At 40.3% G+C, this 23,508-nt stretch overlaps 1 protein-coding gene across 3 annotated transcripts in view; it reads right to left on the reverse strand.

Moving 5' to 3' along the window:
* LOC134677002 (transcription factor CP2-like protein 1) overlaps positions 1-23,508 on the reverse strand; it is a 93,929-nt gene that overhangs the window by 55,328 nt on the left and 15,093 nt on the right. Inside the window, exons 2-11 of one of the 3 annotated variants that reach the window (XM_063535390.1) lie at positions 22,382-22,493; positions 21,666-21,783; positions 17,906-17,981; positions 17,121-17,216; positions 16,456-16,545; positions 15,867-15,966; positions 12,661-12,741; positions 9,450-9,594; positions 8,313-8,414; positions 5,850-5,957 (exon numbers count right to left, since the gene is read on the reverse strand). In XM_063535390.1, coding sequence (XP_063391460.1) covers positions 5,850-5,957; positions 8,313-8,414; positions 9,450-9,594; positions 12,661-12,741; positions 15,867-15,966; positions 16,456-16,545; positions 17,121-17,216; positions 17,906-17,981; positions 21,666-21,783; positions 22,382-22,493 — 1,028 coding nt within the window. The remainder of the gene's footprint in view (positions 1-5,849; positions 5,958-8,312; positions 8,415-9,449; positions 9,595-12,660; positions 12,742-15,866; positions 15,967-16,455; positions 16,546-17,120; positions 17,217-17,905; positions 17,982-21,665; positions 21,784-22,381; positions 22,494-23,508) is intronic. The other 2 variants (XM_063535391.1, XM_063535393.1) reach the window with 2 other exon arrangements.

Below are 23,508 nucleotides of genomic sequence, written 5' to 3' on the forward strand. Positions count from 1 at the left end.
AGTACGTGGGAATACACTCCTCCTTTTGGGCAAGGTGGCACCACTTGACGTCCTTTTGCGTGCACGACCACAGATAAGATAAAGACATGAATTTCGACAACCCTTAATAGCCAAAATAAAAAAGAAATCATAAAGATATAGTGACATTCAGTAGAAAGGGATAGCATGATTTGTTCCTGAATCGCTGTCAAACTTAGGTTTTGTAGGTGTCCTTTCTATACGGTTGTAGTACTACCTATATTATTTATTCTGTGCTGTCGCAGCGCTCCTACTGTGCTAAGACAATAGATCAGAGAGAGAGAGAGAGAGAGGACACTGGAGGGCCCGGAGGAGGTACTGTTAGAGGACGTTCACTAATTACGGTATGGGGCATGCCATGATGGCACGCACTACGTCCTGCGGCTTGATCTCCCCATAGGCCCTCTGACGCTCGATAATATTTATCTACGATTTATTTATTTATAATTTGTTATAAGTACAATACAATACAACTATAAATCTCATTTGACTCCTATGAGTCATATTATTACCTTATTTGGCGATCGGTCTGGTCTGGCCTAGTAGGTACAGTGACCCTGCCTGTGAAGCCGATGGTCCTGGGATCAAATCCCGGTAAGAGAATTTATTTGTGTGATAAGGTGATCGGCAGAGTTGGTGCCACACGGGGTTAATGACCTCAATCAATATGCTAATATGGATATGCCGTGCCGTGGGAATTCCGGGATTCGTGTTGTATTACCAGTGATCGGCACGACCCGTGCCGCATGGTGTCAATGACCTCAATCATTATGTTAATATGGATATTCCCCGGGATTGATCATAAACGCAAACAATAGAAAACACGATAGTGACCTTCGACATGCCAGGTAGTAGTAGCCAGGTAGGGAAAAGGGTTTTTATGCACTTTAAATGATTATATTTTAACACTTATATAATTATTTTATATGAGTGCACGTAATATTTTACGCAGTATAAAATAAAACCAAAGTTAATATTTTCTTTAATGAAAAATTATACATTTTATGGTTTTATTAAATATTCTCACTTCTATTTACAAATACATAACTCTTAATTTTTGCGAATCATGTCATGTCCATATCATTATTTCCTCTTTGAATCCCGCGGTGCGTCACGGGTCGTGCCGATCACTGTGTATTACTTACTTCTACAATGTTTCTCATTTTAATAAGTTATTGAAATAAAATTATATTACAGTATAATAAATATAATATGGAACATGGGTGAAGGTTTTACAATACCTAGGTAAACACTAAGCAAATAAACTTTAAATCACAACATGCGAACTTAATTGTCTGAGGAATATAAATAAACATATTTTCTACTAGAAATGGGTTATCAACCAAATCTTTATCATTGAACTAGAAAAGGATAGAATAAACTAATAAAGGGACACTGATTGCCGTCTCTTTCGTCCTAGTTTAGATTTGACGCAAACTATAGAAATTCCAACTGTGACATTTGATTCGACAAACCAGCTAGTAAGGTAAATGGTTATTTATTACTTTAGACAACACTGTATTTAACACGGGTGCAAAAAATAAGTAGTATGATATATAATTTATACGGGAAAGTGAAATAATACCTACTCTGTAAAAGTGTAAGTGTCAATGTTTTTAAACAATAATGATAAAATTTATGATTCAGTGTATAAAAGTCCATTTATAAAAAAATAACACTCGATCTTCTAATACTCAAATTACTTTCTCGACCAAGATAGCAGCGTTTGAGTCATGGTCATATTAAGATTTCTAGTAGGAATCCCGTGGTGTGGCACCGACTTTGCCGAACACTTGATGACTGATGAGTACAGATATTTGTTCCTGAGTAATTGGTGTTTTCTATGTATTCATTGTTTATTTTCTGTTTTAGCTAGGCACATAATAAAAAATAAAATAAAACTAAATTGAAACTAAAAATTAATACTGTATAAAATAAAAATATATCTAACAAATCGGGCCCCTTAGGCTTGGTGCCGAGGACGTTGGCAGTATTTCCCCACTATATTGCGATTTGCGATGCTAACACGTTGTGGGAGAAAGCTGCCAGCTCTTTGGTCACCAGTGAAATAGATCAGTCTTTTTGATAGCTCTTTAAAAAGCTGCAGAGCATTAGACCAAGGGTCTTAACTCAACCCTAAATGGCATAAAAAATATTCGGAGCCGAGACCCCGGTACTTCTTGATTTTGAGCTTAAGTATTTATATATTATACCTATACAGTATATTATAATTATATATTATACATAGCATGTTAAACCCTTCATATAATCCTAATTTCAAGTTAAATATTAAATAAATAAATAACTATTAAGCGTTTATTATCATGCTAAAGCTACATTCGCTTAGTTTCGATTTTAATGAACGTAAGTATCAAATCTTTCGTATCGGCGCAACCTTGGGTCTCAAGGCCACGTGCACAGCAAGCAATGCATCGCATACACAGACAAAACATCCTCCAGACTGAGCATAGTCGCGCTACCCCCTACGTATACATACGTATACAAACTACGCATACGGTAGTTTTACTCCATGTTCGAGTCGAAAGTGTCTTTGTGTGATGTCCGTGTCTTTGAACGGAACAATCACGGCACGGGACTTCGCTCACCTCGTCCCGTGCACCCCCGCATTTTTGGCATCATCGGTTGATTGAAATAATTGCTCTAAACTCGGTCTAGAGGATTCCTAGTCTATGATCGCATAGCGCCAAGAATATTATTATTAAAATAAATCATAGCGCTTATTGCCGTGTTCTTTATGCCGAAATAATGTGATGCGTAGGTACTAGATATCTTCAAACCAGTATTAGAGGCCTCTTTGATTAATGCATTATTATATATACAGAGGCAAAGTAAGTTAGCTCGCTGGTTTAAAGTAGCTAACACACTATCGCACCGCACCAAGGTCATTGACCTTGGTGCAGTGCGATAGTGTGTTAGCTACTTAAGTGGTTTAATCGAACTTCGGCTTGTCGCGTCGAAGCATAGATATAATATACTTAAAGATGAAGTCTAAGCGAGCTGTCACTGTTAAGCCCCCCATTCACACTCCTACGTTGTAGTCCGCCTCATTGGGTAGGATTGTGTATGAGAGTCGCGGATTACGTGCCGTACTACAACATCCAAGTAGGATGCCTCTTGGGTCCTACAAATCCTGCAAGCCCCGCCCACCGCTGTACTCCGTCGCGTAGGATTGTGTGTGGCTTGTCGTCCTACGTTGCGGACTACGGTGTTTGACGTATGACAACAGAGCGCGCCATTTTTTTGAAATTTATAAAGAAAATCGCTGTTAGTGGGACCAAAAATCACTCAATCACTCCAGACTCCAACAAACAATGGAGGAATAGGCATTGCAACAATTATTACCAATACTTAAGAAATATGGCGCTCTCTGGCGAATTTTTAGAAGTTTCTTTTCCCACACTCTTTTCTAAGTATTTTTATCCAATAACAAGAAAATACATAGCAGAAGAGGCTATTTTCTTTTTTTTTTTTATTGCACGCAACATTTTCAAGAGTAAGTAGACCGACACTTGTGAGAAACGAAGCAGTACTGATGATGGACGGCAAAACAGTACCGTGTGTGAGCGATTTCTTGCTCCGTAGTCCTGCAAGGCGACCTACAACGTAGGAGGGTGTGTGAGCTATATCCTACGCCGTAGTCCTGCGAGGCGGATTACAAGGTAGGAGTGTGAATGGGGGCTTTACCACTATTGTTTAGTGTACGATTAACATAGAGGTACAATAATATTGAGATGAAAAGGGGGAGGGGCCAAACGACCGAATGAGATGCACTTATGGAACTTACAGTAGGAGTAGCAGAGAAAGCCGTATTATTGCTTGTCCTTGTCACAGTCTCACTGTTTGTTTGTTCCTCACCATAAATTTAGTATGGTTTATGGTGGGCAACATATAACCCGACCGAATTACGTAGATTGTTTTTGGTAAGTATGTTCTCAGGAAAGTAGCTAACACACTACCGCACCGCACCAAGGTCATTGTGGGAAAGCGATATCTCTTTCTCCCTCTTACTTATGGATGCGTCCCACAATGACCTTGGTGCGGTGCGATAGTGTGTTAGCTACTGAATGTTAAAACGTGTTTTTAATATTGTCGCATTGCGTATGTTTAGTCCCTCACGGAGGCACGCGTATACTACTTCTATAGGATGCTACCTTCTATGACGATTAACAATGTGAATCCACCTTGCTGTAGTCATGTCGATAAACTATCGACATTTCTTGCAATTTTAATTTTACTTCAAAGGTTTATCGATACATAAAATCAACAAAAACGCTTTTATTCTTTATTGCGGTTATCAGATCACAATTTTATCGTCACGCCCCAGTAGGGAACGAAGGGAAAGTTCAGATATTTCATTAAAATACATAAATACCTACTAAAATATGTGTTCCGCAATAATTGAATTATTATATTATAATATATTCATTGTCCATAAGCATTTCAATTATGTTTATGTTTAACGAAGATATTGAAGATTCAATTAATCCCTATTTCGTTCCGCTGTGTAGCGTTTATCAATATATAACATGATTAAAAATCGACTTTTCACATCCCTAAAAGAGCACACATAATACGTAATTAAATATCTGAACTTTCCCTTGGATGCTGGGGCGTGATTATAAAATTGTGATCTGATAACCACAATAAAGAATAAAAGCGTTTTTTGTTCATTTAAGGTATCGTTAAACCTTTGAAGTAAAATTAAAATTGCAAGAAATGTCGATAATTTATCGATATGACTTTATCGACATGGCTACAGCAAGGTGGGCCTCATTGTTAATCGTACACTAAACAAAAGTGGTCCCACTGACAGCTCGCTTGGAAGGTATCTCTGTATATTATATCTATGGTTTTTACGCACACATTACACAACTTGACACCACCTAAAACGGTAACACCTTGATTTGAAGTCCATCTTGTCGACAGTATGGTTGTCCTTTTTTGACAAACAGCATTTTTAAAAGAGCAAGGAGAGAAAATTGATACTAGTTGCTGGGCCGTCAAAGAGAACAGGGCTATAACCGCGAAAATCGAAGTTCGCAAATTGCGGGGATTTTTCTCTGTCACTCTAATTACGCCTTCGTTGGAGTAAAAGAGAAAGATCCCCGCAATTTGCGAATTTCGGTTATCGCGGTAGCCGTTCAGACAACGTTGGGGCCTTGCGTCGAAGCAAGGTACCTAAGCGATAAGAACATCATGACCTGTGATTTGTAACGAAACTTTGACGCCTTACTAAAGTACCTAATCAAACTTCAATTTATAATACAAAAAAGCAACAAAAAAGTTAAATTGATTTCATTATCGTAAATTGACTTAATATGTAAATAAATTTTAATTATGTCGCCGATATCAGAAACGCCATCTAGTGATAATAAACCTTAAAAGTAAATGTGACGCGTAGATTTAGTGTGTCAAAGCTACAACAGATGTCGCAAGAAGGCTAATTCCACGCCATTTCAACGCATGTTAATCGTAAGAGTTTTTTTAGCTCCGTGTGGCTCCGCGCGCCATCTAGTTCGTGAGTGTGAACTAAAAAATTAGCTACAAGTATAAGCTACTTAGGACGGTGCGCGTTTTTAGTATGGGATTGGGTATCTGTACTAGTATTATATGATCTGTGCTGATGGCGACTGTACAGAAGGTTCACTCTCTTACAAAACGCGTCTATTACAACATATATGACCGCAAGGTATTTTATTTTGCAATAGGCTTCTAATGCCAACAAACTGCCCTGCAGTTTGGCAAAAGAAAAAAATCTGTAAAATAGGGTTTATTTCATCGGAAAAAAAATTTTTTTTTAAATATTTGACCTTGATGTAGACCCCGACATCTTTGGTGAGGTCCCAGTAGACGTGCAGGGAGTTGAGACAGGCCGGCTGCTGCACGCGGGTCACGCCGTACGACAGAGGGACGTCCAGCTGAAACAATACGGATGTCGCCTGTGTTGTACCTTGATGTAGACTCCGATATCTTTGGTGGGGTCCCAGTACACGTGAAGGGAGTTGAGGCAGGCCGGCTGCTGCACGCGGGTCACGCCGTACGACAGAGGGACGTCCAGCTGAAACAATACGGATGTCGCCTGTGTTGTACCTTGATGTAGACTCCGACATCTTTGGTGGGGTCCCAGTACACGTGCAGGGAGTTGAGGCAGGCCGGCTGCTGCACGCGGGTCACGCCGTACGACAGAGGGACGTCCAGCTGGAACAATACGGATGTCGCCTGTGTTGTACCTTGATGTAGACTCCGACGTCTTTGGTGGGGTCCCAGTACACGTGCAGGGAGTTGAGGCAGGCCGGCTGCTGCACGCGGGTCACGCCGTACGACAGAGGGACGTCCAGCTGGAACAATACGGATGTCGCCTGTGTTGTACCTTGATGTAGACTCCGACATCTTTGGTGGGGTCCCAGTACACGTGCAGGGAGTTGAGGCAGGTGGGCTGCTGCACGCGGGTCACGCCGTACGACAGAGGGACGTCCAGCTGGAACAATACGGATGTCGCCTGTGTTGTACCTTGATGTAGACTCCGACGTCTTTGGTGGGGTCCCAGTACACGTGCAGGGAGTTGAGGCAGGTGGGCTGCTGCACGCGGGTCACGCCGTACGACAGAGGGACGTCCAGCTGAAACAATACGGATGTCGCCTGTGTTGTACCTTGATGTAGACTCCGACGTCTTTGGTGGGGTCCCAGTACACGTGCAGGGAGTTGAGGCAGGCCGGCTGCTGCACGCGGGTCACGCCGTACGACAGAGGGACGTCCAGCTGGAACAATACGGATGTCGCCTGTGTTGTACCTTGATGTAGACTCCGACATCTTTGGTGGGGTCCCAGTACACGTGCAGGGAGTTGAGGCAGGCCGGCTGCTGCACGCGGGTCACGCCGTACGACAGGGGGACGTCCAGCTGGAACAATACGGATGTCGCCTGAGTTGTACCTTGATGTAGACTCCGACATCTTTGGTGGGGTCCCAGTACACGTGCAGGGAGTTGAGGCAGGCCGGCTGCTGCACGCGGGTCACGCCGTACGACAGAGGGACGTCCAGCTGGAACAATACGGATGTCGCCTGTGTTGTACCTTGATGTAGACTCCGACATCTTTGGTGGGGTCCCAGTACACGTGCAGGGAGTTGAGGCAGGCCGGCTGCTGCACGCGGGTCACGCCGTACGACAGAGGGACGTCCAGCTGGAACAATACGGATGTCGCCTGTGTTGTACCTTGATGTAGACTCCGACGTCTTTGGTGGGGTCCCAGTACACGTGCAGGGAGTTGAGGCAGGTGGGCTGCTGCACGCGGGTCACGCCGTACGACAGAGGGACGTCCAGCTGAAATATAAATGATGTGAAGAATACATTTTTCACATCACTATTCACCATGATTTTATCTGGGCATAGAGAAAAACTTTGTATGGACTGGCATGGCTATTACGTACAAATCATGTAGAAATACATTTGACGTCCCCTCCCTCGCAAAAATCGGTAGAATGTTTCGTAAAGAAAATGACAGCGATGGCATTTCCAGTTACTATTTAAGTATTTAAATGCTCTAAGAAAAAAATATATAGAGTGCTCACTCCATACATCAGTTTGAGTACCAAAACGACTATTATTTTCGTAGTCGACATCTAGCATCGAGTAGCGGAAATTCATTCAATCAGTATTGCTACACGACAATAGATGTAGCACCGACCAAAAAGTGTAATGCTCAACAATTTTCAGTCAACATTATAACCGGATCAACCGGAACTCTAGTTTCAACTCCTTCTGCTTTTAATGTTAGTTGTAAATTGTTGTGACACTAGAGAATTCTAGTATTAAGAAGCGGTACTGATAATTCCGCTACTGGATGCTAGATGTCGACTGCGTAAATAATAGTCCTTTCGGTATCAAAACTGATGTATGGAGCACTCTATTCTTACTATATTTCTCTATGATCTGGGATACCCATCATAAAGGGACGGCAATTGAAAGGCTTTTATCGAGGAAAGGGTTCGGTCCCTGGTTTATAATGATATAGTTCGTTTTTTTTAGCATTAGAAATAAGGTAAACAATCTTGATGTGTCTTTTAATTTTAAACACATTTTAAAAATAAGTTAAGGCAAATATGTGACAATTATGAATCTAGTACGATCATTTATATTCCTCTGCTTTCATAATAGTCATTGATTTTTAAAAACCATTTTTGAATTAAAGACATGTCAAGATCGCTTACCTTCTTTCTAATGCTAAAAAAACGAACTATAGCAGGAAGACTGATAGGTTAGAAGACTGATATGTTACCTCGACGATGCGCTCGCCGGGCCGCTCCGCGTGCCACTGCGCGATCTGCTCGCGCTCCATGTATTGGAGGCGGCGCTCGTGGAAGCAGATCTTGATCACGCTCTGTGGATAATTAAATAATTATATAAATCAAGTTTACAATCCAAAAATACAACTGTTTCTTAGTAATAAACATACATCGGGGTTTTCGGTGCGGGAATATTTTACACTGACCAAATAACAGGTAAAAACTGTAAAAAACCGGGCAAGTTCGAGTCGGACTCGCGCACGAAGGGTTCCGTACCATAAAGCAAAAAAAACGGAAAAAAATGCAAAAATAAAACGGACACCCATCCAAGTACTGACCACGCCCGACGTTGCTTAACTTTGGTCAAAAATCACGTTTGCTGTATGGGAGCCCCACTTAAATCTTTATTTTATTCTGTTTTTAGTATTTGTTGTTATAGCGGCAACAGAAATACATCATCTGTGAAAATTTCAACTGTCTAGCTATCACGGTTCGTGAGATACAACCTGGTGACAGACAGACGGACAGACGGACGGACGGACAGCGAAGTCTTAGTAATAGGGTCTCGTTTTACCCTTTGGGTACGGAACCCTAAAAACGATACTAATTTAACATTACTAAGCACATTTGGACCTTACTACATACGTTTAATTAATAGTTTGGTAATAAACAAAGTTACAAATACGACTACACGAAATCTCATTCCCGCACCGAAATCCCGATGTATGGTAATAAACAATACTGTTACACAGCGGTCACGAAATTAAGTTTATTTTGAAACCTAACAAAGCTAAATATGTAAAATATTTTATTCTAAAAGATCTCCACGAGCTGTACCAGGTGCAAAGATGCCCATCACACTTGCCGCGTTACCACGTTGGATAGCGATGACCAGCCTTTGTACCAGGTACGAACCCGCGCGAGCATCAGAGGTCCTCTCCCTGATTCTACGACCCACCTCCCTTATAAAAGCTGCCATATCAGACCCCTAACACACCCCGTTATCTCGAAGGCAAGTGCTACAAAATAATAATATTAATCTTTTGGTTTCTTGTCTTTATCGTGAGACACCCATCATTTTCAGTTGTATATGTTGTGCAGTGGTACACAGTGAACCAAACCTGACTTACCTTCAATATCTTCCCCTTGTAATGTGACAGGTCTCCCAACTTCTTCAGTTTGATCTCATACGGCTGTCCCTGGTTGAGATACGTCAGTGTTTCTTCGTTCTGTTTGGTGGCGATAGATGTCGCCGCCGCAAGCACGTATTGGAACCTGGGAATGGTACACAGTTAATCAGTTTTCAGTTCTAATTGTTCGCAATTATAGAAAGTTCTTTGGGTTATTTAGAAAGCGAGATTTAATATGTGCATACGACTTCAAATAGATATAATTACCATAAGCCTAAGATAAGTTCGCGTTTCGAAGTTAAACGCTAATATAGATGGCACTGTACGGGTTCTAAACATTATGCGGTAACTCTGGTATCACAAACCACGTGGCGTAGTAACCAGATGGCGACTGGCCATCATATATATCGGAGCGGCCAAGGTGCTCACAAATATCTGAACACGCTTCTATTGTCAAGGCATTAGAGGAGCATTCCACGGGCTGTCCCGTACAAACGCATTTTATTTCCTGTGTTGCGACTTTTTTTCGGCATTTAAAGTAGCCAATTATTTTTCTACGCATAATTTTGACCATTTGTCATAGAAAAGGAAACTCTTGTACTTGCAAATCTACAGAAAATCGCGTTTGTACGGGACAAATGGTAGACAATTTCATGGAATGCTCCTAGAGTGCGTGTGCAGATATTGTGAACACCTTGGCCGCTCCGATATATCTGATGGCGACTGTACAACGCAAACGTCTTCAAATTATACAATCAATGAATCCATGATCGTGAGTGTACAAATTAGCTAACCAAAATTTTTATTTCCCAATATTTTTTGTTCCATCCGCGTTTTTCCCCATTCTGTTTTTTACCCATTCTTTTTTTCTCAGTAGTTAATTTTATTACACGGGTATGTCCTAGTCGCTTTTTTCCCCAAAGAGTAATATTACCGAGAACATTTCCCTTCTACCCTGAGTCGACGGAGCCCCGCATAGCGGGGCTTCTATTTCTGGGCGGTTTAGGAGCATTCCACGGGCTGTCCCGTACAAACGCATTTTATTTCCTGTGTTGCGACTTTTTTCTCGGCATTTAAAGCAGGCGATTATTTTTCTGTGCATATTTTTGACCATTTGTCATAGAAAAGGAAACTCTTATACCTTTAAATCTTCAGAAACTTCGCGTTTGTACGGGACAACGGTAGACAATTTCGTGGAATGCTCCTTTACCTTTTGGGCATCTGAGCTACCTAACGAACCTAACCTACCTATCGACTTAGTGTGACTACCGTGAATGTTACATTTCGAGGAATTATAAAGTGACTGCGACATAAACCTGTAATCAAATTAACTACTGTAAAAATAAACGACTGGTCAAAAAGCAGAATGGACACAAATATAGGGGAAACAAAAATTTTGGGCCGCTAATCTAAACACTCTCATGCAATAGCACCCGTTTATAGAATTCCGCACCCAGGATGAAAAATGGAACCAAAGCAACCAAATGCCTATGGGGAGGATACCTATGAGGAGGGAGGGGGGGGGGGGGTCAGTTACCTCTACGGCTGACGGTGCCATAAGTTTGTCCATTACTTTATTTGTAAGCCATCATCAAGCTTATAAATAAATAAAGAAATAATTATTGTAGGACATTTTTTACACACATTGACCAAGCCCCACGGTAAGCTCAAGAAAGCTTGTGTTGTGGGTACTCAGACAACGATATATACATATAAATATTATATTATATATAAATAATAAAAATAAATATTAGCTTATGAGGCATAAAAGCTTGTTAGAAATACAGACTTCAGTAAAGTAAGTATAGGTTTACTACTTAACTCAGACGGTTGGTAAAAATGAAAATAATTATATATTAGATTTAGTCCTACATTTGAAAACTAAGGGCCATACCACACTAGCGTTTCTCGAGCGTCGGCGTCTAGTCAACTCTATGCGACGCTAGTGTGGGGTGGCTCTCACGCGTAATTATTTCACTCACGTTATTTTGGATAGATTTAGCTCAACATGCTTCGATCATTTACGTTAATAATTATCTGGACCTTAACCTGTAACCTCTGTACAGTCGACGTAAAATATATGTTTACACTTTTGCACCTTAGGGGTCATCCATTAATTACATCACACGTTTAGGGGGAGGGAGGGGGTCAAGAAAATGTGACATATTGTGACATGGGGGAGGGGGGAGACACAAACTTTGTGACGTCACTTTAACTTCATCAGTAACCGAAAATTTATTTAAATTATTTTATTCGCTGTACATTTAAATAACAAGTTTTAAAAACGATAATCGTTTAATTTTCTTTCCTAAGCACTCTAAGCAGTTTTAGATTATAAAATTAATAATATTTATATCGTCAAAAATATATTGATAAAATATTAATAATACTTAGGTACTTACTTAATTCGATTTGGCGATTTCGTAGAAAAAATGTGACGTCACACTAGGGGGAGGGGCCAAATGTGACCAAGTGTGACAAGGAGGGGTGGAGGGGTAAAAAAACCTAGAAATTCGTGTGACGTAATTAATGGATGACCTCTTACTCCTTTGTAAAAAGGCGAAAAATGTAAACATCTTTGACATCGACTTAGGGTTGCCAGATCGAAAGGCGCTAATATCGGGAAATAATATCTATTTTTCGGGATTTTGGGACTTAATTCGGGAAAAAAAAATACATTCATATTAAAGTGATTATATTAAAAACAACGATATTTTACATTATTGGCACTACGTCAGCTCGCTTGCTCGGCGACAGTTCGGAACTGGAAATTATTGTTTTATAACGTGAAGCTGTTTCGGGACAAGTTTCACTTTGTCGGGAATCGGGAACACATGCTAAAAATCGGGAGAATCCCGCCAAATCCCGACCATCTGGCAACCCTACATCGACTGTACACAATGTTTCGAGCGTGATCAACATTACACGAGTATTTATACTATTTATATTAAAACCGGGTCACTCACGTTTTCGTGGACAGTCGATAATTGCTCGATATGCCACGCTCCATATCAAGAAGCTCTATCGCGTGCCGTTCACTTTAGCTAATCGATTCGTGAGTGACCTGTTTTACTATTAATAAATTTGTGAAATTTACGTAGCCCGTGAGTGACTCGTTTTAAATGTTCCGAGTATCATAGTAGTTTTACTGTTGTGTACTTTTACCAACGTTCCGAGTTAAGTGCTGTAATATGTAATGTGGTTAATATACTTGGTTATGTACGTGTGGGGCCCGTCATAGCACCCGTCCCATTGGCTGCCGCGCCCGCAGCAATACTCTGTACCCATCGCGCTGGAATGCAAACACCGCCTTAACATCACTGGGTTAATATTGTTTTCGGTTACCGCGATAGTTACTCATGAAATAAAACTATTGATTTTATTGGTTGAGGATGCATTCGATATACGCGATATCATCCGTTTCAATAGTTTTATTTTTCACTGGGTTAGTAATATTTGAGTGATTTTAATGGTGTGATGGTGGGTTTAATAGGAGAAACGGCACAGGACCGGGATCAGTGGCGAGCGGTCGTGTTGGAGGCCAAGACATACGAGTACTTTGGGTCGCTGCGCCAGAGGAGTCAGTAAGTTAATGGTGTCAGATCTATGTCACCAGGCTGACATTGTGCAAAGTTAAGCGCAACGGTAGCAATGTTGTCTCGAATATTTCAACATTTTACTTCGTGCACAGTGTGAAATAATTTATTTCAAGCAGAGGAAAGTACCCAATTGGCAATGTTGTTTCTCGCTGCTTAGTGAAATAGACCTTTATGGATAAATGATGCGTGATTTTAATGATTAATATTTTGGACATGGAGTAAAAGGCAGTCGAGCATACAATTGATTAAATGTGAGCTTTATATAACAAAGTGACATAGGATTTGTTGAATTAGTGAGCAATTTTAAAACTCTGAGATTCGGGTCACTCACGTAATTCAGTGACTTAAATTGCGTGAGTGACCCGCATACTAAATTAAGAAATAAATAAATCATTCCTATCCGTGATAATTGACTCGTAATTAAGTTAAGTATAGTTCTTTGTGTTTAATAATCTTTGATATAAGTAGTAGGTATTATTTTACTTTTAATTGTTAGATCTCTATCATCTAGCATCTTGTTGGTAAATCTTATGTTCAATGCCCCGCAGTCCTCACGACACAGGGTCGACCTAGTGTGAGGGCTATTGTTTGTTCTAAGAAGCTGTTGTACATATTCTATAGTTAATTTTAATTTAATTACTAAGGTTTCATGTCATGTCAATTTGGTAAATAAATAAATTTGTATTTGTAATTTCATCATTAATGTGAAATAAATATGAGTGATAATTTAATTACATTTTTTATGTGAATATTGTTTGAATTGTGTGTAGTTTTATGAATTTTATGATGTATCGAGCTAATGTAGAAGATGCTTGTTTGCCGATATTAGAAATAGTCTATGTAAGAAGCCATACTGGGACGCAGATTACGTATGTCGTTTGAGATACAGATGTAGTGCATATTTATTTTCCATCGTACTTTCAGGGAACCTTCAAATCAAGAGTGAACAGGCACCTTCTGGGCGAGCTCGCTCCATCGTAGGCCACGTCTACGCCTCGGCTAGTCTGTGGCCATGAGTAAACCCATGCATAATTAATTAAAAAAAGAACACTGGTGGCACGAACGCGTCTTGCTATTTCAGTCAGTCTCGGTACATAAAGTACTGACGTTGACTGAAGTAGCATGACAAATACGACAATACATAATTCGTTTCACTACATCCGTAAAATGAATAAGGCACTTTGACAGAACCCCACACGTTTAAATCAAGCCATACTTATTACTACTGGGAACTAGCTGAGGAATCAAGCGCGAGTATGATTATAAAACTTTACTTTACTAACTGTAAATATCAAATATTATTAAAAACGGGTCACTCACGTATTTTAAGTCGAAAAACGCTCGACATGTTTCACTCCGTACCGAATATGTGAATACATAAATACGTGAGTGACCCGTTTTTAATATATATAATATGTCTGTGTCTCACGGAAGTTTTGTTATTAAAACTGCACATATCGTCGGGTGATAAGCAAAAGTTACTAAGACCACCACCACAAGTTCATAGCCATAGTGAACCATATTAGTACTAAAAGAAGGTCGATTTTTGTTTAATTTTTTTTAGCAATTTGTGACTTTTGCTTGTGACCTGACGATATAAAAAAAAAAGAATTACACGTAAACACAATACACATTAAAATTGACATGCTAGAAGATGGAGATAAAATGTTACAGTCAGATATGTCTAAAATCTACGATACTAAAAGTAGATAGTGGAAGAAACTTGAAAAACAGTAAGCTGAGCACGAGTGCGGAGTGCGCCGCGACATGATCTCGCTCGAGAGATAGACTGGGTAGTCTATCTCTCGATAAAGATAAATACAGTTAGAAAAAGACGGATAATATATCTCGTGCGCGAGATATTATCGCCGTGCAAACATAGAATGCGGAATGAGCAGAAAGGCATTCAATGTTCCATAGTCGACATCTAACATCCAGTAGCGGAATTATCAGTACTACATGACAATAGATGTTGCGACGCCCGAAAAGTCGAATGCTCAACAATTTTCAGCCAATATTATTACCGGATTACCCGGAACTCTATTTTCAACTTCTTCTTCTTGTAATATCAGTTGTAAATTGTTGTTCAATACAATTTTCGTGAGTCGCGACACTCGAGCCATCTAGTATCAAGTAGCTGATAATTCCGCTACTCGATGCTAGATGTCGATACCAAAACTGAAGTATGGAGTGAGCACTCTTATGCTTACTATATTTCAGGGGACACAGCGGTAGTGTGGCGACTAACCTATAGTTGAAGATACCTGGTGTCATCCTTGAAGCTGGGTCCTAACCTATAGTTGAAGTTACCTGATGTCATCCTTGAAGCTGGGTCCTAACCTATAGTTGAAGTTACCTGGTGTCATCCTTGAAGCTGGGCTCGGGACGGGGCTGTGCTGGTGAGTGCAGGAACCCGTCCAGCGAGCTGACCGGCGAGCACATCAGTAGACCGCCTGGAACACGGACAGCTGGACTGCTGGAGTACCATCCTAGCCTACAGTTGAAGTTACCTGGTGTCATCCTTGAAGCTGGGCTCGGGACGGGGCTGTGCTGGTGAGTGCAGGAACCCGTCCAGCGAGCTGACCGGCGAGCACATCAGTAGACCGCCTGGAACACGGACAGCTGGACTGCTGGAATACCATCCTAGCCTATAGTTGAAGTTACCTGGTGTCATCCTTGAAGCTGGGCTCGGGACGGGGCTGTGCTGGTGAGTGCAGGAACCCGTCCAGCGAGCTGACCGGCGAGCACATCAGTAGACCGCCTGGAACACGGACAGCTGGACTGCTGGAATACCATCCTAGCCTATAGTTGAAGTTACCTGGTGTCATCCTTGAAGCTGGGCTCGGGACGGGGCTGTGCTGGTGAGTGCAGGAACCCGTCCAGCGAGCTGACCGGCGAGCACATCAGTAGACCGCCGTCTGGAACACGCAATTAGGTCACTAATCAATTTTAACGGCCTCCTCCGAAGCAGGAGGTCCCAGGTTCGAATCCTGGTAAGGGCATTATATTATTTGGTAAGGGGTTATTTATAGAGATGCAACGGATAGTTGTTTGGCCGGATACCGGATATTCGGCCTGACCATCGGCGCATTTTTGAGTTTTTATATGTTTTCCGAGCCAAGCTCGATCTCCCAGATAACTTAAAAGAGGTAGCAATTTCCAGCAAAAGTAGGTTGAATAAAGAGCCATCTGTGAATAGCATCTGTCTAGGAATCCTCTTCCAGACCCCACATGCCTACGTCTATACGTCTCACTAGATGTCACTACAAACTTTCTTGTCAAGTGCAAGGGGACTGTCGTTGCAAGCTCGCAGGACGGTTAGCAGTGAGCGTTTTGAACAAAGCGCCATCTGTTGACTGATGTTTGTATCCTTAATTAATTATATTGAACTAGATGTCGCCACTTACTTTTGTTGTCGAGTGCGGGTGGTGTATGGTAACCGCTCATGGGCATCATACTGCCTTGCAGGGTGAGCGTATTGATGAATAAAGCGCCATCTATCGAGTAATATTTGAATCTTCATATTGAAACTAGACGTCGCTTCTTTTATTGTCAATTGCAGATGGTGAATAGTATTGTATGCGTTTAGGGTGATCGTGAACGTTTTGATTATAATGCCATCTATTGATTAAAGTTTGAATCATTGTATTTTTACTAACTTTTTTTGTCGAATGCGGGTGGTGAATGGTATCCGCTCATATGCATCATACCGCCCCGCAGGGTGGACTGTCTTTGCATAATGCATACTCTTAATTTAGTATTGAAGAATCAAACGCCATCTATTGAATGATTCCTAAATCTTAATATTGAAACTAGATGTCGCCACTTACTTTTATTGTCAAATGCCGAGGTGCTGTAGAGTGGGCTGGCATTGCTCTCAGAACTTTTAGCTGTAATGGATTTCAACTAAACTAATGTTTGAATATTTATATTTGAAATAGGTGTCTTAGGTGTCGCCACTTACTTTTTGTGCAGATGGTGAATTGTATACTCTCAGGACTGTTAGCTGTGAGCGTTTTGGTCATAGCGCCATCTGTTGAATAAGGTTTAAAGCTTGATATTTGACACTTACTTTTGTTGTCGAGTGCGGGTGGTGAATGGTATCCGTTCATAGGCATCATACCGCCCTGCATGGTGGGCTGGCATTGCATGCTCTCAGGGCTGTTGGCTGTAAACATATACATGTTATATAGATAATATAATCACATAGACTGGGCTGGCTTAAATCGGGTGCGATTAGGCCCCCCCCACATCTGGCGTCTTTCGAGCGTCGGCGTCTGTCGGCGTCGGTCCAGCGCTATGGAAAATGACGTCGCTGCGCAGTTGCGTCGACGCTGCGTCGACGTTGCGTCGACGTCGGCCATAGAATTGTAGACGCCGACGCACGAAAGACGCCAGATGTGGGGGGGCCCTTACATCGCAGGCAACACACGCGCGCGCTTAAATGCCGGTTCGTGCCGTGGCAGTCAAAATAATATTTTAACCGACTTCAAAAAAGGAGGTTCTCAATGCGATCCGTATGTTTTTCTATACAGTGTCTCTGTTGGCGTAACTTAAGAGGCTAACAAAGATACGTAACAAAAGAAATAATAAGAAAATATATTTCTTAAATACATTTACAACATTATGTTACAAGGCGATTAATAATATACGGACATATCGAATACAACATTAAGTAAATGGGCTTTTAATGAGACTTTGTGTAAGAAGTAGGAATGATATTAACTTCAATAAATTGCTCTGATAATTAGCTTAAGATAGTATATTATTATGTAAAACGTTCATAAGTGCTTGTTACTAGGCCTAAATGAATAAAGAATACATAATATTTTTGACTTTGACTTTGACTGTAGTTACCGTGTGGCGGCATGAGCGCAGCGTGCGGGGGGGAGTGCTGCTCCTCTTCCGCCCCGTCCACCACCATGTCGCTCATCTGCAACCAATTAGCTACAGTAGAACCTCAATTATCCGAATGCTATCTTAGTTTATACAAAGAGAATAGATAGTATAGAGGGCTATTGCCAAAGTAAATTTTGTAGTCACGGTACATTTACTGCCGTCTATCGACACACGATTAAAACTTAAAATAAAATTGAAAATGTATGAATTAATCAAAATATGTTTACGGATAAATTATTATTAATTTTTATTGTTCCATACTGACCCATGTTCATTCACTGATATGTGTTTAAATTGTTAAATATCAAACGGTGTCGTCAACGCCATCTAGCCGAGAATAGGCCAAAGGTGTGTGCGCCGTCTATTCGAGAATGACTTTTTCTTGATTTCCGAGGCACGTTTTTTTCTTAGACTTTATTTATCTTATACGGAGTTATACAGGGCGAAATCTGGGTCGTGATTCAAACCTATTGTACTTAACTCGGTAAATTAACGCGATGTTAGGTATAAAGTTAATTTTTAAATAATTGCAGCTATTCATTAATTAATCAACAATTTAAGTATCCCAGTTAAAAACACAAATTATGGTTACCTTACAATTACTGTTAAAACATATTTAATAAACAACTGATTAGATGAGTAAGAAATGTCAACCGTCACTGTTATGACAAAGTCAAAACTTTAAAATAAATAAAATCATTCAAAGATTGTACATTGAGTTCATTAATTCTGGTACATAATTTTAAAGATAATTAAGCAGAAAGATGCCCGCGGCATATCCGTTTTCAAATGTTGAGCGGTCTGACATGGTAATGTTTTATTACCAAGCACGTCGTGCTACCACTGCTCGGGATTTATTTCACCAAAGTTATCGATTGATATGTTGAGAAAAGTGGTGCCTGAATTACTGCGAGAAGTGCCGGAACATTACTTGCATAACCTACACTATCAACACGATGGTGCTCCGGCTCATTTTGAACACCGAGTACGCAATTACCTCGATGAACAGTTCCCCGGGACGTTGGATTGGCCGAGGCGGCGGCGGACCCGTGGCAAGGCCAAGGACCTGACGCTCTTGGATTTTTTTCTCTGGGGCGAAATCAAAAGATTGGTGTACCATCGAAGAGCTTTGTCAGCGAGATATTGGAGCATTTGAAAGTGTGAAAATGAATCACTTTGCTCTCGGCAGATTAAAAGATAACCTAAGAGGACGAGCCGAATTGTGTCGACAGCAAAACGGATCACACTTTGAGCAGCCCCTGAAGTATGTTTAAGTTGTGATCGTATTTGTTAAAAGCTTGTGGAGTCTCCGTCTCAGTGCTTGTAAATAATTTTAATAAAGTCTTTAAATTATTTTTAAACTTTTTAATTGCTTTTACACTGAATGTAAAACCGAAGATAAGTGTTATCAGTTAATGATCGTAAGTTACCACTACTTTCTTTTCGAGATTCTAGATGTTTGTCTTGTCAAGTTGTAGGGTGACCATGACCCTAAATAAGAAATTATTTTGTATTTTATTTTTGTATGTGCAAAAAAAATACAAATTAATGCACTCTAATCTACAGTGTTGTGTTCCTAATTAAGTGGCAAGTCTTATTTTTCTTTCTTGCTACACGACCCAGATTTCACCCTGTATATATCTCTGGTTTATACAACATGAAGTAAAAATATCCTCTAGCCGCCCAGACGTCGAAACGTGCCAAGTCAAATGCAATTTTGATTTGTCAAAATAAAGATTCAAATTGGAATGGAACGGGAGACCTTTTAATATGCCTCTGGGCGGCTAAAGGATATTAGGGATCGGACTGGTACCAAGGACGTCGCCACTCTTTCTAGAACGGCAAAGAATAGAGAAAACTTTCGCATGATGATCGCCGACATCCGATACGATATAATACCATAAGAAGATCTTAGTTTATCTGAATGTTATTATACGAAAGTTGCACAATGCCGCTGCGCATTGGAGTATCGAGCGTGTTGAAACAAGTTTTTTCTACTCGTCGACTATATGATTGAATTAAAACTTCGTATATCAAACTACGGAATAATAGTACATTATTGCAGAGGCCGGGAAAGGGCAATTCGTGGATGAGTTTCGATTTTGTCGGACGACGCGAAGCGGAGTCCGACAAAGAAGACGAATCCACGAATTGCTATTCCTGCCGAGGCATATATAGTGCTTTTCTCCAAACATGCGAGGAAATAAGCTAAAATAATTATTATTTAACCATCAAGCATCACTCAAATCAAACCTTCACATCCAAAATGTCAAAAACAATTTCCCTCTTTAATTCATTTTTAAAATTTAAAGTTACAAACTTATTCTGCCATTCAGTATTCGTTCATTCAATATAATTGTGCAATATAGTTGGTCAAACCAACTTTTCAGTCAGTAAGAACCAGGAAAACTATACCCAACCTTTTCTTTTGGGTGCTAGTACTAGTGTAAGACAAAGATAGTATGATTCTCTTTGTCTATGTTTGAAATGAGAAAGTCCTTTGACAAACTATATAAGCTTTATGAACACGGATGAGATTTAAAAAAAATATAAAAATAATCTTTGATTTTATTAAGCAGTATTCGCACGATCATACACGTGAAATGATAGCTGATCGGGTCGTGTAGAAGCGGCTCGCGGCAATAATAATTGGCCGTTTGCGTTTTTTATTATTAAAAAGTAAAAAACACTACAGTAATAAGTTATTACTGTAGTGTTTTTTACTTCCCGTCCGCTAGAACAGGACAGCGATAGTTTGATGTTTTTTAATTAGAGTTTGACATTAACGAAGAACTTCCCGTAGTATTTTTGCTACAGTAAGGTGAACATTTCCGAGCATATTGGAGAAAAAGGCTTTTTTATTTTTTTTATTTTATTTTTTATTTATATCAAACTGAAATCGCATACTTTTCAGTATAAAATCGAAATTGGGCAGAAGTATTATTTATTTCCCTTTTATTCCTCACAATTGTGATGAAAAACACTGTGGGTACAGGAATTACGAACTCGTGTTAGTTAAGTTCTCGCCTTCGGGCTTCAATTCACACTCGTTGTTAAATCCGTGTTTAGCGCCCTTAATATACAACGCATTATAGGCCCCGTGCATGAACTATAGGGGGCAGCATAGGAGCCGTCAGATTTTTGGCGCGAGGCGTAATTGTGTTGTTTATGCTTCCGATGTAGCGCCCACAAGATGACAGAACCTACTATGCACAAGGAAACGTATCGACGCGAACGGTAGATGGTAGTACTTTGGCAATGTACATGTGCACATATGTTTCCGAATCGAGGATGTTGCGGATGCAGATTCTTTGACATCCGCGGATGCGGATATTTAAAGGCTCACATCCGATTAGATACTTAGAAAACGTGAAATATTACATTTTTAGTATTTATTATAAAAAAAAAGAAACGTTTAGAATTTGAACAAGAATGTATGTAAGTTATACTTATTTAATAAACAGTAACTTGGCCAACTTTTCTGGATCTAGACGATTTCGTTATAGGTAATGACGAAATTACCTAGCACTTACGATGCCGCTAAGACGTTCCTGTACCGACTTGTTCGACATCCGCATCCGCATAAGCTCCGCATCGATTTTATGCGGATGCGGATACAGATGTAGATGTTGAAAATCATTTTGTTTGCAACATCCCCGTTTCCGATTCAGGCCACAAGATGGCAGACCCTCCAACGCGCACGGTCCCTGTAGTGTACCTGTCTGTCCGGCAGGCGGCGCGGCCAGGCGCGGCGCGGCGGCGACAGCACGGCGCCGGTCGGGGAGGGCGCTTCTTGCTTGAACACCGCCAGTGAGGGAAGCGACAGCAGCGCCTCACTGTACAAAAAGTTTCCATTTGTAAATAAATTAAAGGACAAGTTAAAATTACCGCCTCTATCGCTGTAATCTCGCTGGCTTTTGGAACACCGGTCTAGATTATATGTAAAACCTTTTTTTCGGAGAGGTGGGTAAACATTACGGCTCCTTTTCTTCGTTCTTGAATATAATTTAGTTTACAAACATAATCAGTGTACATGGTGTATCTGACCATGGGGCTTTAAATCCAGGGCTTGATTTTACTCGCTAAACTGAGCTACTTTTACTATGGGACCAACCCTAAAATCGGGGAAATTTTTTTGGCTTTTCCATAGAAAATGTCGACATCTGATCAGCCAAAATGTATGAAAAAGTAAAATTCTTTTTCGGGATTTCGGGGTTGGTGCCATAATAAAAGTAGCTCAGTTTAGCGAGTAGAATCGAGCCCTGGATTTAAAGCCCGATGGTCAGACACACACTGTATGTAAAACCTTTTTTTCGGAGAGGTGGGTAAACATTACGGTTCCTTTTCTTCGTTCTTAATATAGTTTTTTTTTAATTTAAATAATTTAATTTAGTTTACAAACATAGTCAGTATAGAGTCTACTAAAATACTTACTTCATAGACAATTCTCCGGGTAAATCCAAGTCGAGGTCGTTGACCTGCCAGCCTGGTGAGAGGTGCGAGGAGGACGAACTGGTCCCGCTCCCGCCCATATCGCCGACAGCCGCTGGAAGAAGATAGGTCTTATTACAATGGGGTACGGTTGGATTTGCAACAACATAGAATAATATTGGTGTCAGATGTAGATAGCGTGAACTTTGAACTTTAGTTCAGAATTTTTCACTAGATGGCGTTAGTTGGCCCACTATAGTTCTAGGTTGGATTTCAGATAATAACATGAAAGTTACTTGCGCTGATTTATTTCTTAAATAAGTATATAATCCTATTGTTTTTTAGTCTTATCATTATTAGTTCTACCCTTTTTTCCGTGAAGAAATACCGAAAAATACAGTTACTGGAATAGTTCTACGGTAACCGTGTTTCCAAAATATAAGGGTGGTATGTAATCCCAAATTTGGAGGAAGATAGTTGCGAATCTGAGCTACTAATGTTAGTTTTGTGAAGTCTAATTTTTTTCTTAAATGCGGTTACTTTGTCTTCAGTAAACCAAGTACAGTCGCCAACAGATATTACAGATATATCGGAGGAACATATACTTTAACGTCTTGATGATGGCTATGTCCATATATTTTTGAATGCTATGCTCGCTCGTAAGTATCTGACTCTACTTCTGTAATCGGGTACATTTCTCCAGGCGAATCAGACACTCAAACGACCAATCACAACTGAGCTAAGGTTTTTAAACCAGTAACTACTAGTACAAGCATTGCAAGATGTCTGCCCATTATCAGTAAACTTTGACCCCATTCCGATCCGGGAGTACTGAACTAGTTATAACTACTTACATGTCTATCTATATTCAAACGTATATTTATACATATATCTGATTAATTAACAACAAGATGATAAAAGAAAGTGGGCTTTACGGAGATGATTTTAGAGTAAGTTTCGGTATAAAGATGTTTGTTGAAATATATCAACTATATCAAGTTTGCAATACTTTAATTGGGAAACAAGTGTGTTATCAATTTAGTGATGTGTAAAAATAAGAGGTTTGCAGTAAACAGAGACGTTAAAGAATGATAATCTATATTTCGGCACAACATACACTATGCGTATGT

Source organism: Cydia fagiglandana, chromosome 25 (assembly GCF_963556715.1).
Source record: "Cydia fagiglandana chromosome 25, ilCydFagi1.1, whole genome shotgun sequence".
Lineage (NCBI taxonomy): Eukaryota > Metazoa > Arthropoda > Insecta > Lepidoptera > Tortricidae > Cydia > Cydia fagiglandana.